Raw genomic sequence first — 14325 nt, 5'->3', positions numbered from 1 at the left:
CTTGTAATACCCTGCTTTTCAACCAAACTGAAATAAGTTACCCAATATTCTTGGTAAATGTTGAAAAATCACCAATGGGTTGGATACATAGGGAGCCATTAGAACCACCTCTGAAGGCACACGGCTCAGAAACACCAGAGTTCACAGACGACCTCACGAAGGCAGAATCTCGCTCCAAGTCTCCTGGGCTGCCCAGGCTCTTGGCCCCAGGGACCCAAATGGCACCTTGGGGTCACCTCTCAGGACTTACAGGGCCCAACGCCCACCAGCTTGCCACTGGGGTCCCAAAGCTCAGCCCTGAGGATCACCCGGCACATCTCCTCCCCTGGGGGTCTGTGCACCCCAGCTGTCCCATGATCACTGTACTTCCCAGACCTGCCAGGGCCCTGCTAGAGCCCAGGAGAAGCCAAGAGTCCGGTCAAAAAGCAGCTGGCATGCTCCAGAGGGACACCCTTACCGCACTTTTCTTAACTTCGTGTGAAAAATAAGCTAAATGTTTAGAGTGAGGGCTGAAATCAGGCCATGGAGGGGCCTTGCAAGTGGAGACACATGTGGAAAATGCTCTGGGTAAGACCCCCACCAACCCCAGAGCAAGATGGGGGCAGGCCAGGCAGTCCTGACTCGGCTGCGACCCACCTTGACAAGGTCGTCGATGTCGACCTTGCCGTCCTTATTTTCATCTAGGGCTGAGGCCAAGCTGATGAGCTTGTTTTCAGGAATGTGCTTGATCTGCTTCATGGCGCTGATGAGCTCAGTGACGCTGATGACAGTCTCCCTGCGGGGGGGGAGGCGGGGGGAGAAGGGGGGAAAACTGCTTATGGCACAGCTGGCTGCAGCTGCAGCCTCACTGGGGCTCCCACAGTTAGCCCCAACCCAGGCAACCCCTCCCTCCAAGCTCCCTCGCCCCTTCCCTTGGGAATGCTCAGCCAACTCAAGACACAAAGACAGGAAGCCGCACACGGCGCAGGGTCTCGTGCGTGTGCAGTCCCCGACAAGCCCTGCCTCTAAACTGGAGAGCAGGACAAAAAGCCTCATGGTTACTGGGTGCTGTTCCTCAGGCCTGCCTGTGCTGTGGTCAGGACCAGGGGACTGAGTCTGGCTGCGCTGACTTCTGACAAGTGAGCGCAGGTAGGCACAGCAGGTCAACATAGGAGGGGACATCTGGGGGTGAAGGACCTCCAATCTGAGGACAGCAGGGGCTCTGAAGCCAGTCTGCCTGCCCCCTGGAGATGTGGGCACAGCGCCTTGCCCATGGGAGCGTGCAATGTCAGCTACTACGGCCTGGTTGTGTCACTCGCCAGACAGCTACTCATGCAATACTCAGACATCTGGGACACACCAGTGCAGAGGCAGCCCTTGACCCCATATGGGGGTCATTATTGAGTGCCTGTGTGTAGGGGGGTTCAAGAGGAGGGAGGAGGCAGGAGAGAGCCTGATGATTCGAGGAAACAGGAGCCAAGTGTGGCTGAGGCTGCGGGGAGGGGAGAGTGCCATGGAAAGAGAGAGCAGGGAGAGGCCATGGGTTCACAGGGAAGCCATGATCCTGCATATATTCTGGAAGGACCAGCTTGACGACAGCCTGGAGAGGTGTGGGCCAGGGTGGACATGGAGAACCCAGCTAAGCCACAACTGTGGTCTTCCAGAGAGATGACAGCAGCCGAAGTGTGTTTGAGCATGTGTGAGTGCATGCACGTGTGTGTGAACACACACGTGTGCAGGGAAGAGATGGCTCTGAGAGCTACTTCAGTAAAACCATCACCAAGAAGTGGAGACTGATAAGGTGTGGCTGAGTTTCTGGCTGGAACCGTTGGGTGAAAGGTAAGGGGCAGTGGGGCACCAAAGCTGAGAAACGTGCTTCGGAATCAGAAAGACCCTGAGGGTCCATGTCCCACACTCACCCCACAGGCGAGCCCTCAGCAGCCGGGCCCAGCTTGCCGGCCTTCTGACCCGTCTCCAGCTGCGAGAGCAGGCTGTCAATCTGCCCGATCATCTGCTGCACTCTCTTCGTCAGCCTCTTGCTGGCTTTAGACTCTTCTACATACATTTCTTCTCCAGTCTTTGATAGTTCCTTCTTGATCTCTTGCAAGTCCTAACAAAATGATTTAGTTGTAAAAAGATAGCCTTTTTTTCTGAGGAAGGTTAGCCCTAACATCTGCCAATCCTCCTCTTTTTGCTGAGGATGAGTGGCCTTGAGCTAACATCCATGCCCACCTTCCTCTACTTTATACGTGGGACGCTTACCACAGCATGGCTTTTGCCAAGCGGTGCCATGTCCACACTCAGGATCTGAAACTGTGAACCCTGGGCCGCTGAGAAGCAGAAGGTGCACACTTAAGCGCTGCGTCACCGGGCCGGCCCCAAGTAAAAAGATAGTCTTAAAAAGCAAAGGGAACCTTATAATTAAGTTTACCTTGTACAGTAATTAAATTAACCAAACTAGCATCATGAGGGTAAGACGTTCCAGGTTGTGCATGAGGCAGAAACCCACTGATTCCAACCACAGAGTTGCAAACTCTTATTTGTATCTATTAGACAAATTTGTTCTCATTTTTGCAAACTCAAACATTGTTTTTGTAGCAAAGGAAATGGAATCTGTTCTGAACCTCAACTTTCATCATATTTGTTAAAAGCATAAATAAAGCAATGAACGAACCAGGAATGGTATATGCCGTCTTCAGTTCCAAGTCAGTTTTTCCGCATGAGCAAACACTATGGGAAGCATGAGAGGTGGGGTGGGGAGCACCAAGGCTGAGGGTTTCTACTAAGTACCTGATTTCTGACAGAGAACCCAGCAGCAAGAAGGCTGCCACGAGAAAGTTCAGAAAATGGCAATTTTTACCAATCTCAAAATTAGTCATCTTTTCCTAGTAGAGCTGTGAAAACATAGTTGTTTTGAAATCAGATTAGGAAGTGATAGCTATAAATTGAGGAGATGCTTTCCTTAAAAAAAAAGTACTACTATGTATAAAGAAGCCTCTTTCAGGGAATCACGAATGAAAATAAGATTTCATTTATCAAGTGACCAGACTATTAATCTGATACCTTTATGTGTTTAGAAATGAAAAGAGATGTATGCTTGTCATCTGCAAGGGTGAATGGCCAGATTCCAGGAGAAAACTGACCTGCTGGAATGGCTGTGGACAAGTTGTTGAATAAAATTTACTTAGAATCCAGTTTTCTCTCCAAATACCCTGTGTCCAGCTTATCAAATATTTGATGGAGGGGCTGGCCCGGTGGCACAGCGGTTAAATGCACACGTTTCGCTTTGGCAGCCCGGGGTTCACCGGTTCAGATCCCAGGTGTGGACATGGCACCGCTTGGCAAGCCATGCTGTGGTAGGCGTCCCACATATAAAGTAGAGGAAGATGGGCACAGATGTGAGCTGAGGGCCAGTCTTCCTCAGCAAAAAGAGGAGGATTGGCAGATGTTAGCTCACGGCTAATCTTACTAAAAATATATATATATATATTTGACGGAGGTATTATTTTTCAGTCTTAATCTTTTTCAGTCTTAATCTTAGGAGCAAACCCCGCAACCTTGGTCACCTGAGCACAGCTGAGAGAAAAGGCTGTGGCACCTGCCCCCTCACTGCCCGCACCTGGCTGTAGTCCTGGACGTCCTCCTTCAGCAGCTCCAGCTCCTCCTTTTCCTTTGTCAGGGACTTCTTCTGCTCCTTCAGTTTTGAACAGGCATCGCTGAGTACGTTTATTTCCTCCTTAGTTATTTCCTCTGCCTGTAAAGAAAACAAGCAAACCCCAAAATACCCTGGGTGAAGGCTTTTTTCCCCAAAGACTGTACCACTTTTCTGTTCATGTCGTATGCTGACATTGCACTTGGTGCGAGGCCAACAGAGCCCGCACACAGTCGCTCTTCACTCTCCGCAGTGCCCTCCTACACCAGAGTGCACGTCTGTAAAGTGCGTATCTGACATACGTGTACACCCAGGAAACCACCATCGCCCGAGATTGGCCACCCCAAAAATCTCCTGGTGCTTGTGACCCCTCCCTCCATCCCTGTCCCCTTGCAAACACTGACCTGCCTTCCCTCACGACAGACTAGTCTGCTCTGCCAGAGCCTTACACAAATGCTACCAGGCAGCACAAGCTGTTTCACATCTGACTTCTCTCACTCCCCTCTTCTGAGAGCCACCCATGTTGCAGTGTGCTCCTTTTAACTGCTGAGTGGTATTCCACTGTGTGGACACACCAAACTTGCTCAGCCATTGTCTTGGCTATTCTAGGTCCTTTGAATTTTCATATAAATTTTAGAATAACTTTGTTAATTTCAACAAAAAAGCTTGCTGGGATTTTGATGGTCTTGAATCTACGGATCAATTGGAGAGAATGAACATCTTACCAACACTGAGTCCTCACATCCACGAGTGCAGTAAATCTCCCCATTTATTAGTTCTTTAACTCACCTCAGCAACGTTTTATAGCATTCAGGGTATAGGTCTTGTACATCTCCTCCTTCCAAATTTATCTCTAAGTAGTTCATTTTTGGATGCTATTGTAATGATATATTTTTTTAAATGTCAATTTGATTGTTCATTACTAATACAGAGAAGTACAACTGATTTTTAGATGCTCACGTCACTTGTGAACCAAGACAACTTTACTTCTTCTTTTCAGATCAATATGGCTTTTTTTTTTTTTTCTTGTCTAACTGTCCTGGGCAGAACCTCAGTACAATGCTGGACAGAAGTGCTGAGAGCAGACACTCCTGCTGGTATTTCTCCACCAGGGATGACGCCAGCTGCGGGGGTTTCTGTAGATGCTTCTTATCGGGTTGAGAATGGTCCCCCCTACTGGTTTGCTGAGATTTTTTTTTTAAATCAGGAACAGATGCTAGATTCCATCAAGTGGTTTCTCTGCATCTATTGAGATGCTCGTACATGGTTTTCCTCGAGTCTGTTAACATGGTCATTACACTGACAGATTTTTTGTATTCCCTGGACAAACCTCACGAGACCATCACGTATTATTCTTTTTATAGACTACCTGCATTTGATTTGCTAAAACTTTAAGAATTTTTACATCTGTGTTCATGAAAGACACTGCTGTACAGTTTTCTCACATCTGTCTGGTTTTGGCACCAGGTAATGCTCATCTCAAAACGAGATGGGAAATGTTCCTTCCTCTTCACCCTTCTGCTGTGAGTTTGTATAGCACTGGAAGAATTCCTCCCTGACATGTCTGGACTCACCAGTAACTTCGCCTGGAGTCACGTGGGCCTGGGGCTTTCTCTGTGGAAAGGTTTTTAGCTGCAAACTCAATTCCTTATATGAGGTAGAGCTATTCAGGTCTCCAGCCCCCAACACAGATGGGCAGCAGTGATAAAACCCAGCTCTGCACTGCAAGCGGGGACGAGGGCACTCGTTCTTCCCACTCTTTCTGGTATCTTTTCAAGGAACCAAAGTTCTTCATTGAAATCCTTGGCAATCCTTGGTTCCTAAGTTCTCCTAAGAGTTCTAATGTCCTTTCAGATCTAAGTCTGTAATCCACTGGAAATGGATTTCCATGAAGACATCCAACCTTCCTCTGTCTACCAACATGTACCCCTTCTTCCAGAATTGCACTTTGTGGGCCCGACCGGGCTCTACCTCTCCTCAGCTGTCCCTGCCCCAGTCCTGCACAGCCTTAAAAATGACCCTGGTACCTCAGTTCCTGATCCTTTCCTGGGATCACCCTACAAGCCCAGCTCAGCCAGGTTCCTGGGACCTTCTTCCTTCCTAGCCTCAATCCACCAGCAACAGCCAGTTGTTTCCATGTCTCCTGTGCCACATCTCAGGATAGCTCTGCTCTCCCCAAGGGCCTCAGGGCCATCAGCGGGGTGACGTAGAGAGCCGTCGGGCTTATCCCAAGCCACGCCAGTCTCCCAAAGGAGCCCCACAAGCCTCACACAGCTTGTCCCACCCACTGCCCCATCCTTCCCCACATGCCACCTCTGTAGTTCACAGCCATCTTTGGCAAAAGCCCCAGTTTTGATGCTTCATCCCTTCTCATCTTGCACAAACAGTCTGGATCTTCCCTGAGACCTCACTGTCCCTGGCACCCTCTCCAGTGGGGCCCTCCTGTCTCCACAGGCCCGGAGGGGGCTGCGGTCCTCCTGGCTCCTCCCTAAGTCCCCTGCAGTGGGGCTTTTCCTTCTGCCTTGTCCTACAACTGCTCCTGCCAAAGTCACTGATGGACCTCATGCTGCCTGTCGGGGGTCAATCCTCAGGCCTCATCCACCTGGCTCTTAGCACACTGGACAAAGTCCACCCTCCACCAGATGCAGCCCCCTCCACCTAGGCATTGACACACTCAATCTCACAGAGGGGACTTGTCTCCCCTCTGGCCTCTCAATGTGGAGGCTGCCCTCTTCCAGACCCTCCGTGACCTTGCTCAGAATCCACAGACATAAATCTGCTGCCCTGGTCCCTCTCCTACCCCAGCTGCCAAAGTGACATTGCCATCTGTCAGGAGGTTCTTCCTCCACCCAACACGCTCCCCAAAGCTACTCCACCACAGCACTCTCTGTACCAGGGCCCACCTGGGAGTTCAAGACAGGCCCAAAGCTCAGAGCCGTGCCTGGCTCACTCTTGTCACAACACATCGGCCTCCCAGGAACGCTGACAACCTGCAGCGTTGCCGTCCTTGCCCCTCAACCATTCACTGTCACTCTAAGCCAGGCTGTGGCCTCCTCGGCCCTGTTTCCTCAGGAGCCCCTGCACTGTTTCCTCAGCTGGCCCTTCCTTGCTCCAACACTGCTTCCCTCCAGGGCGGGCATGAGCAGCCGCGGTTACCTTCAAGCCTTCCAGGACCGGGGCAGTGTCCTTCAGGGCCTCCGACGGCAGGATCATATCGGGCACTTCTGGCTGCAGCTCGGCCACTGGCCTCCCAGGGGCAGCCTCTGCCACTACTTCCAGCTCCACTTCCTTCTGAAATGCAAGGCCACTGCTGGCTCAGCATCACCCGTCATACCAGCAGCCTTCCTGGGGCATCCACACTGGCACACATATGCCACGGGCCAGAGGGTACACTTTGAACAGGCGTGCTACGTGACAGCTGAGATGTGTAACACCCATCAACCAGCAGCAGGTGACCTGCCTTCTGGAAGGTTCACTGCAGGACTCTCCAATATACCAAACACAAAGCAGGTGTATTTAGTGTGACTAGGTGCACTGACACAACTCAAGTAGTTGCGCGCCAACGTTTACTGGTCACCTCAGGCCCATCTATAAAGTGATCACAGCATCTAACTTCATCTTCAGTCCTTTCCTGATGGCTCCACAAAGCTGCCCTGTGACTTGCAGAGAGAACATCTTGCAGGCACACGTGCCACGGGAGCTGGAGCATACCCAGAGCCTGGGCCAAGGGGAGGACCAAGGAGAAGGCAGCACCGCAGTGACCCTCTGCCCGTGGGCTGCACTGACTGGCACCTGGACCAAGGGACAGCTGGCCAACTCATTTCCTCAGGGTCCCCTCTGGCAGGCCCCCACTTCAGAGCTGCAGCCCCCACTCTCAGCATTCCTGCCTCTACTTCCACGACGGGGTTTCTTGAGAAGCTGGAGGGGGATGACCTTTGCTCTGTCCAACTCTCCCCACGGCGCCTACTCTCAGAGAGCTGGTCCAGGGGCCCCACTGGCCACTTACCGCCGCCTCAGAGAGCCTCTGCAGCTCCTTCTCCTGGTGCTCCTGACGGATCGCCGCTTCTTCCTGTAGCGTGGCCTCCAGCTTTGCCTTGTTGTCCACCTGCTCGCCCTCAACCTCAGCCACTTTCACCTGGGCTTCTTTCGCCTTCAGAGAGGGAACACCTGTGAGTGAGCCTGGGGAGGGGGTATGCCCAAATTCGAGAGGAAGTGCAGTAGGCATAGCTACTGCCAGAGAGGCCCACACAGCGCCTTGCGCCCTGGTCTGTATCTCTGCGTGTTGTCACCATCTGGGCTTCCAAAGGGAACACAGTGCACTGCTGGCACCCTAGACTGCTGGGAAACACTTGGGGACCTTAAGGTCACCACAGTGCAAGGCAGCCGAGGTTCACCTTGCACACGTGTCACAGGAGTCCTCCACATTCAGAGAAATGATCTGAATATGATCTGAATGATCAGAGGGCAGATTTGAGGACTCCCTTGATCGAGGAGGTGGATGTTTCCAAGGCCCCTCCCCCAAAAAGTGCAGGGCCCCTTACAGGGCAAGCTGCAGGAGGAGTCTCCTAGCAACACGCACCACAATCTCCGGGAGGGTCTGCAACGTGGACTTGAGCTGGTCGGCAGGCGAGAGGGTGTCTGGAAGGTACATGGCCCGGGACAGGATGAGCAGCGATGTTGGGATCTCTTGATGCAGGTGCAGCTCCAGCCACTGGAATTGGGAGTTCAAGACCAGACTTGTGGGCTGGCCTCATCACGCCCACATCTCCTGTGACCTGGCTGAGGGCTTTTGGCCCTGGAACTTTCCTCTCTATTCTGGTTGGTGGGGGTGTGGAGGGGGTGGTGGGGAGGAAAGTGGTGGCAACAACCACAACAGGAATTGAGTAGATGGATCCACTAAGTCACGGGAACAGGTTATCCCAAGAAAAAGACATCTCTAGTTCTAAAAGTCTATTTATTGCTGCATTTTATGTCTTAATGCCCACCTTAGTCAGCTGAGCAAGAGACACCCACAGGACCATTAATTAGCACCCTGGCAGTGAGGTTGCTGGGGCTCGGAAATCACCGAGTGAGACAACCAGATTCTGTTATCAGCGCTGTTCACTTAAAAACGGCATAAAAACTCCAAAGGTGGCTTTTGTGAGTTCACTCAACATTCAAGGTCTTGATGCCTACTGTGGGCCAATCACTATTGTAGGCTATTTTAGTGACACAAAAACAAGGTTCAAACTGACAAAAAAGACCATGACAATATTTGTCATGAACTGGACGCAGGACAAAAGATGAGACAAGACGGAACTCTGAACAGGAAGCAAATGCAGAGTGAAGGTCTGATAATGAGAGAAGGAAGACACGTGAGCACTTGCACCGGGACCCCAACTCCCACAGTCTTGGGCGCAGCGGCCCACTCACACACCGAGCATGCTAGGAGGCTGGAAACAGCCAAGGCAGGCCCAGCACACAGGGCAGACACAGGCCAACGCACACTGCAGGCAAGGATCTGCTGGTGGCCATGTGGAGACACAGCCAGAGAAAAGGTGAGGGTGAGAGGGGCCTGCGTAACAAACACTGCGTCAAAAGAGGCGAAGAGGGCGTTGATACACTGTCATCTACACTTGGAGAACAACTGCTGGTGACCATGTGGAGACACAGCCAGAGAAAAGGTGAGGGTGAGAGGGCCTGCGTAACACACACTGCGTCAAAAGAGGCGAAGAGGGCGTTGATACACTGTCATCTACACTTGGAGAACAACCGCTGGGGAAGGTGCTGGCAGCGCAGGTAGAGTCGGGAGGGGGAACAGCTGGCACCCTGCATGTTTTATGGCTTCTGCTGTGAAAGCTGAGTTGCTGTGAATATTGCCTATCCAACGTCTAATCTACTCAAACTGATGCTGTCGGGGCCAGCCTGTGGTGTTGCAGAGCTGGCCTCTAGACTCTGCCCGAGGCCCCTCCAAGCTGGAGGGTAGCATGCGCTAAAACCCAGTGGCTGAGAGCAGGGGCTCCGGAGGTCGGGTTGGCCTGGGTGCTATTTACCCAAACGTCTGTGGCCTCTAGGGAAAGACACATACTGAAATTTCAAGGAAGTTAATCCAGTCCTCATCTATCCACAGATGACCAGGAGAAGGGGACAGTAAGGACGTTAACATCAACCAACAGCAGGTGAGAAAAATCAGGGCAATACTCAGAAGTCACAAACACTGGGTGCGTGAGCATGCAACAGATCTACCCGTGTCCAGGCCCCCCCAACCAGGTGGGAGCTGAAGGCTAAAGAAGTGCCTCACAAGGCCTGGCTGCTGCCGAGAATCTGGGGAGCCTCCCTCGAGTTTCCCTACAAAGAGCCTGTGCTGGTCTGACAGAAGGGGAAGGCCCTCAGACACATACCTGCTTCAGCTGGTCCCTCAGACGGTCTTCCGTGACACCAAGGGCCCGCATACCTCGCGCTCGACAAGCCGACTGCAACTCCTTGACATTCAGGCTGTCTACCCCTTCCTCAGCAATCAGCTGTAAAAGAAAGTCAACTAATTATCGTTTTGAAAGGTTATTAGAGGTTTATGGCATTTACGCTAATACCCTTGGGAACTAAGTGTCTAATTATAAGTCACTTTCCTAATATGCTTTGCCAAGCATAAGACAAACCACCACCACCAAGGCCTCATTTCTGTGTTTGCAGTGATCAGAACTATCTGACAGAGGGCGAGGACCCCAGCAAAGTGCACAACAGCTAGGACCAACCCCAAGATGCGAAGAAGCCCACCTCCGCGAAAGCCCTGCCTAGGAGGGCCAGAGACGACACTCTCTCTACTTGAACCTTAAGCAAGGGGCTCAGGGTACAGGCCCTGGCTGCCTACATCCCTGCACTTCTCCCCATCCCATCAGCCCGTTGCCGACCCAAGCATTCTTGAGGTTCAGAAGATGGAAGAGGAAGGATGGAGCACAGGGGGTGATGCCAATGCTCTAAGGATGTCTCTTGGTCTCAGCCAAAGGCCCCCTCCCCTCCCCTCCTCCTCAGCCCAAGGTCATGGTGACCCAAGTGGGCAAAGCAAACAGGGGTCCCACAGAGAGAGGCTATGGACCACATCGAGGAGACCGTCTAAGGGCCGAGGGGTATGGAGAGAGAAGAAACAAGAACCACAGTGGCACCTCGCCTGTGCTGGGTGGGGCTCACACCTGCCACCTCATCTGACCTCATGTAACCTCATGACGACCTGAGAGGTAGACAGTACCATTACCCTATGTCCTAATTAAGCTTTTTATTGTGAGACCATTGTAGATGGACAGCCAGTTGTAACCAACAAAGAGTTCCCAGGTTTCTCCCAACGGTAACATCTTCCAAACTATAGGACCAAATCCCAACCAGGATGCTGATACTGAGCCAGTTAAGGTGGAAGATGTCTCTACCCCCACAAAGACCTCACGTTGCCCTTTTACAGATACACCCACCAACTCCTAAACTCCTGGGAGCCACAACCCACTGCTTCACTTCTATAATTTTGTCATTTGAAGCATATTACATGAAGGGAATCTTAGGGTATTATATATTTTTATATATATATATGGGATTCCTCCTTTTACTTTTACCCATTTTTTGGGGGGATTCCTTGAAGACCCATGCAGGTTTTGTGTGTATTAATAATTCATTCCTTTTTATTACTAAGTAGCACTACAGGGTATGAATGTCCTGATTTAACCATTTGCTCCCTGAAGGACATCTGGGTGGTTTCCTGTTTTGGTTATCATGAAAAAGCTGCTTTTTGTTTCTTTTCTTTTTGCCGTCTCCCTGTGGGTTACAGGAATCCCATTTGACTGATTTCTAGTGCTTCTGAGTATGCCTCGTGGCATTTTCAGTGGTTGCTCCAGGTGTCACAGATACACATAACTCAGCACAGTCCATACGTGTTGTCACTGTCCCCATCCAGGCGAACTGTGGGAACCTCACCCCTAGACGTCCCTTTATCCTCTCCCTCCTGTAGTGTGCTCGTCTGAATGTCTCCTTCTTACACGGACAGCCACACCACACAGCACCCCAGTTTGTTTCAACCATCGTATTTTGTTTAGAAAACATAGGAGGAGAAGGAAAGTCTATTGGATTCTCCCATATTTTTACCATCTTCTTTCTTCCTGATGTTCCAAGGTTCCTTATGTCCTTCCTGTTAGAGAACCTCCTTTAGCTTCTTTTAGGACATGTCTGCTGGTGACAAATTCTCCTAGTTTTCCTTCATCTGAGAATGTCTTGATTTCCCCATCATTCCTATAGGATATTTTCACTGGATACAGGATTCCGTGTTGACAGTCCTTTTTTTCAGCACATGAAACATAGTGTTCCATTTCCTTCTGGCCTCCATAGCTTCTGATGAGAATCCACTGTCATTCGAGTTGTTTTCCCTGTAGCTAAGATGCCATTGTCTCTCACTGCTTTCAAAATTATTTCTTTGTCCTTAGTGTTCAGTAGTTTGACTATGATGTGCCTTGGTGTGAATTTCTTTGGGTTTATCCTGTCTGAGGTTCACTCAAATTTCTTAAACTTGTAGATTATGTCTTTTACTGAATTTGGAAATGTTTGGCCATTATTTCTTTGAGCACTTTTCCAGCTCTGCCCTTTCCTCTCCTTCTGGAACTCCCAGAACACGTATGTTAGCTTTTCTGCTATAGTCCCACTGGGCCCTGAGGCTCCACTTATTTTTTTCACTATTTTCTCTCTGTTGTTCAGATGAGTGATCTCTATTCTTTTGCCTTAAAAGTTCCTTGATCCTGTCTTCTGTCCTCTCCATTCTGCTGTAGAGTCCACTCGTTGAGTTTTTTTATTTTGGATTGTATTTTTCACCCCTAAATTTCTATTTGATTCTCCTTTATGTCTTTTTCTTTGCTGAGGCTATGTTTTCATGTGACTCAGTTGGTAACTGCCTGTTGAAGCACTTCTGCAATCACTGTTTGAGATCTCTGTCCACTTTCTCTAACCTCTCTGTTGTCTCAGTGCTGACACTGACTGGTTGCCGTTTTTCACTCACTTTGAGATCCTTCTGGTTCTTCGCATAAGGACTGATTTTCAATTGAAACCTGGACATTTTGGGTATTATGAGACTCTGGATCTTATTTCAGTCTTCTGTCTTAGTTGGCTCCCTCTGACACCACTCTGGCATGGGAGTAGGGGTGGTGTTCTGCACAACTTTTACAGATTGTGTAACTGATCATCTGGCATCTACTGATCCAAACTAACGGCCAAAGTTGTTTACATCTCCCGTGCGACCTGGCTTTCATGGGCACATGAAAATCGTATTTCAAATCCTCCAACCACAAACCCTAACCTCGGTGTTTCGCTTCCTGCCCAATCAAAAACGTCTCTAGAGGGCCACCCCCACCACACTAATATTAAAGGCCAAGTCCCAGTTCCTCCCTCCCTCACTCTTGCTTCCTGTCCTCGGGTGTGTCGAGTTCTCATGTGGCCCTGAGTTGGTGCCGTGCCCCCATTTCTAGAGGAACTGTGAACGGTAAGCTCCTTTCAGTGGCACCGAGTGCTCCAGGCCATCACTTATACCCATAAATTACATTTTGGGTACATTTTGGAACAGGTGGGATGCTGCTTCATTACTGCCAGGTTCCCTATTCGGCCTCCACTGAGCCCTGGGGGAGACGTACTTCTTTTTCTGCTGGGAGGGAGGGGTAGGTGAGCATTCTGGATCCCCAGTAGGCCTCCACAAACCTCCCTAGCTTGGAGGGGCAGCAAAACCTCATTACTGGCCCACATGACCTCTGTTGATCCCAGTCCTGGGACTGTCACGTGGGAATAGAGGTCCAGGCCCCTCACTGGTCTCTACTGACAAAACAGGGGGAGGCAGCTCATTACTGCCTGCCAGGGATGTACAAGCCAGCCCCCTTGGCCTTCCCTGACACCATCCTAGGCATTACATCCTGGCAGGGACGGAGGTCTCAGCCTCCACCCATCACTGCATATGAGGGGAGCTCAGTGTTTCCCCTGGTCTCTGGCTGGAGTAGAGCAGTCACTGTCTGAAGTCCTGTGTCCTGCTAAGCAGCTCCTTTCCTGTTCTTTGACCAGAGAGTGCAGGCTTTCACTATGGCTTTTAAAGGCTGCCCTTGTCAGAGTTTCTAGGTTGCCAGCTTCTTCAGCCCCAAGGCTGGGCTCGATGAGGCACAAAGACCTACCATGTTGTTCCTGGGGTCCCAGGGTCTTCTCCCTACTTTTCAGTCTTCTTATGTTGCTTTTTACTTAATGTCCAGCAGAAAGTACATCCATTCCACCTTCTTGACAGTGGAGGTCTGGCAGCTATCCCATTTCATAGGAATCTGAGGCAGTGAGAGCAGTAAGACGACTCGTCCCAGGTCACAAAGCAAGTGAGTGGCCAGGACTCAACCCCAGGCAGCCTGCCCTCAAGCTGCCTCTCCCAAGGTGGGCAGCTGAAAGCGAGGGTAGGCACACTACCGGCTCTCCCCAAGTGAGGCAGCCTGTCGAGGACTGCCCACGTGAGCCCCTCACTCTCCAGCAGAGCAGATATCCTGAGCACCCTCCCACAGACACACCCTAGAGAGACAGGTTCTTTTCATTCTTATGAAAACACAGTCATCATTGGCTACTTCAAGCTACAAGGAGAAGTCTTTTTCATCAGACCATTGCCCCTACTGAGAACTGGAAAAGCCAGATACAACACAACAAAACACAACACAACACAAACACACATTTGG

The 14325-nt window shown here is 50.6% G+C and overlaps 1 protein-coding gene across 11 annotated transcripts in view; it reads right to left on the bottom strand.

The window, feature by feature from the left end:
• The window catches only part of LETM1 (leucine zipper and EF-hand containing transmembrane protein 1), a 38249-nt gene that overhangs the window by 3505 nt on the left and 20419 nt on the right, over positions 1–14325 (bottom strand). For 7 of the 11 annotated variants that reach the window (XM_070262848.1, XM_070262839.1, XM_070262842.1 and 4 more), the window contains 7 exons: positions 10012–10131; positions 8211–8342; positions 7638–7781; positions 6788–6922; positions 3599–3733; positions 1899–2089; positions 637–775 (listed from right to left, as the gene is read on the bottom strand). In XM_070262848.1, the coding sequence (XP_070118949.1) occupies positions 637–775; positions 1899–2089; positions 3599–3733; positions 6788–6922; positions 7638–7781; positions 8211–8342; positions 10012–10131 (996 nt within the window). The remainder of the gene's footprint in view (positions 1–636; positions 776–1898; positions 2090–3598; positions 3734–6787; positions 6923–7637; positions 7782–8210; positions 8343–10011; positions 10132–14325) is intronic. The other 4 variants (XM_070262850.1, XM_070262840.1, XM_070262846.1 and 1 more) reach the window with 1 other exon arrangement.

This window comes from Equus caballus, chromosome 3, assembly GCF_041296265.1.
Source record: "Equus caballus isolate H_3958 breed thoroughbred chromosome 3, TB-T2T, whole genome shotgun sequence".
In the NCBI taxonomy this organism is placed as follows: Eukaryota; Metazoa; Chordata; class Mammalia; order Perissodactyla; family Equidae; genus Equus; species Equus caballus.
This window is presented reverse-complemented; position numbering and strand designations above follow the sequence as displayed.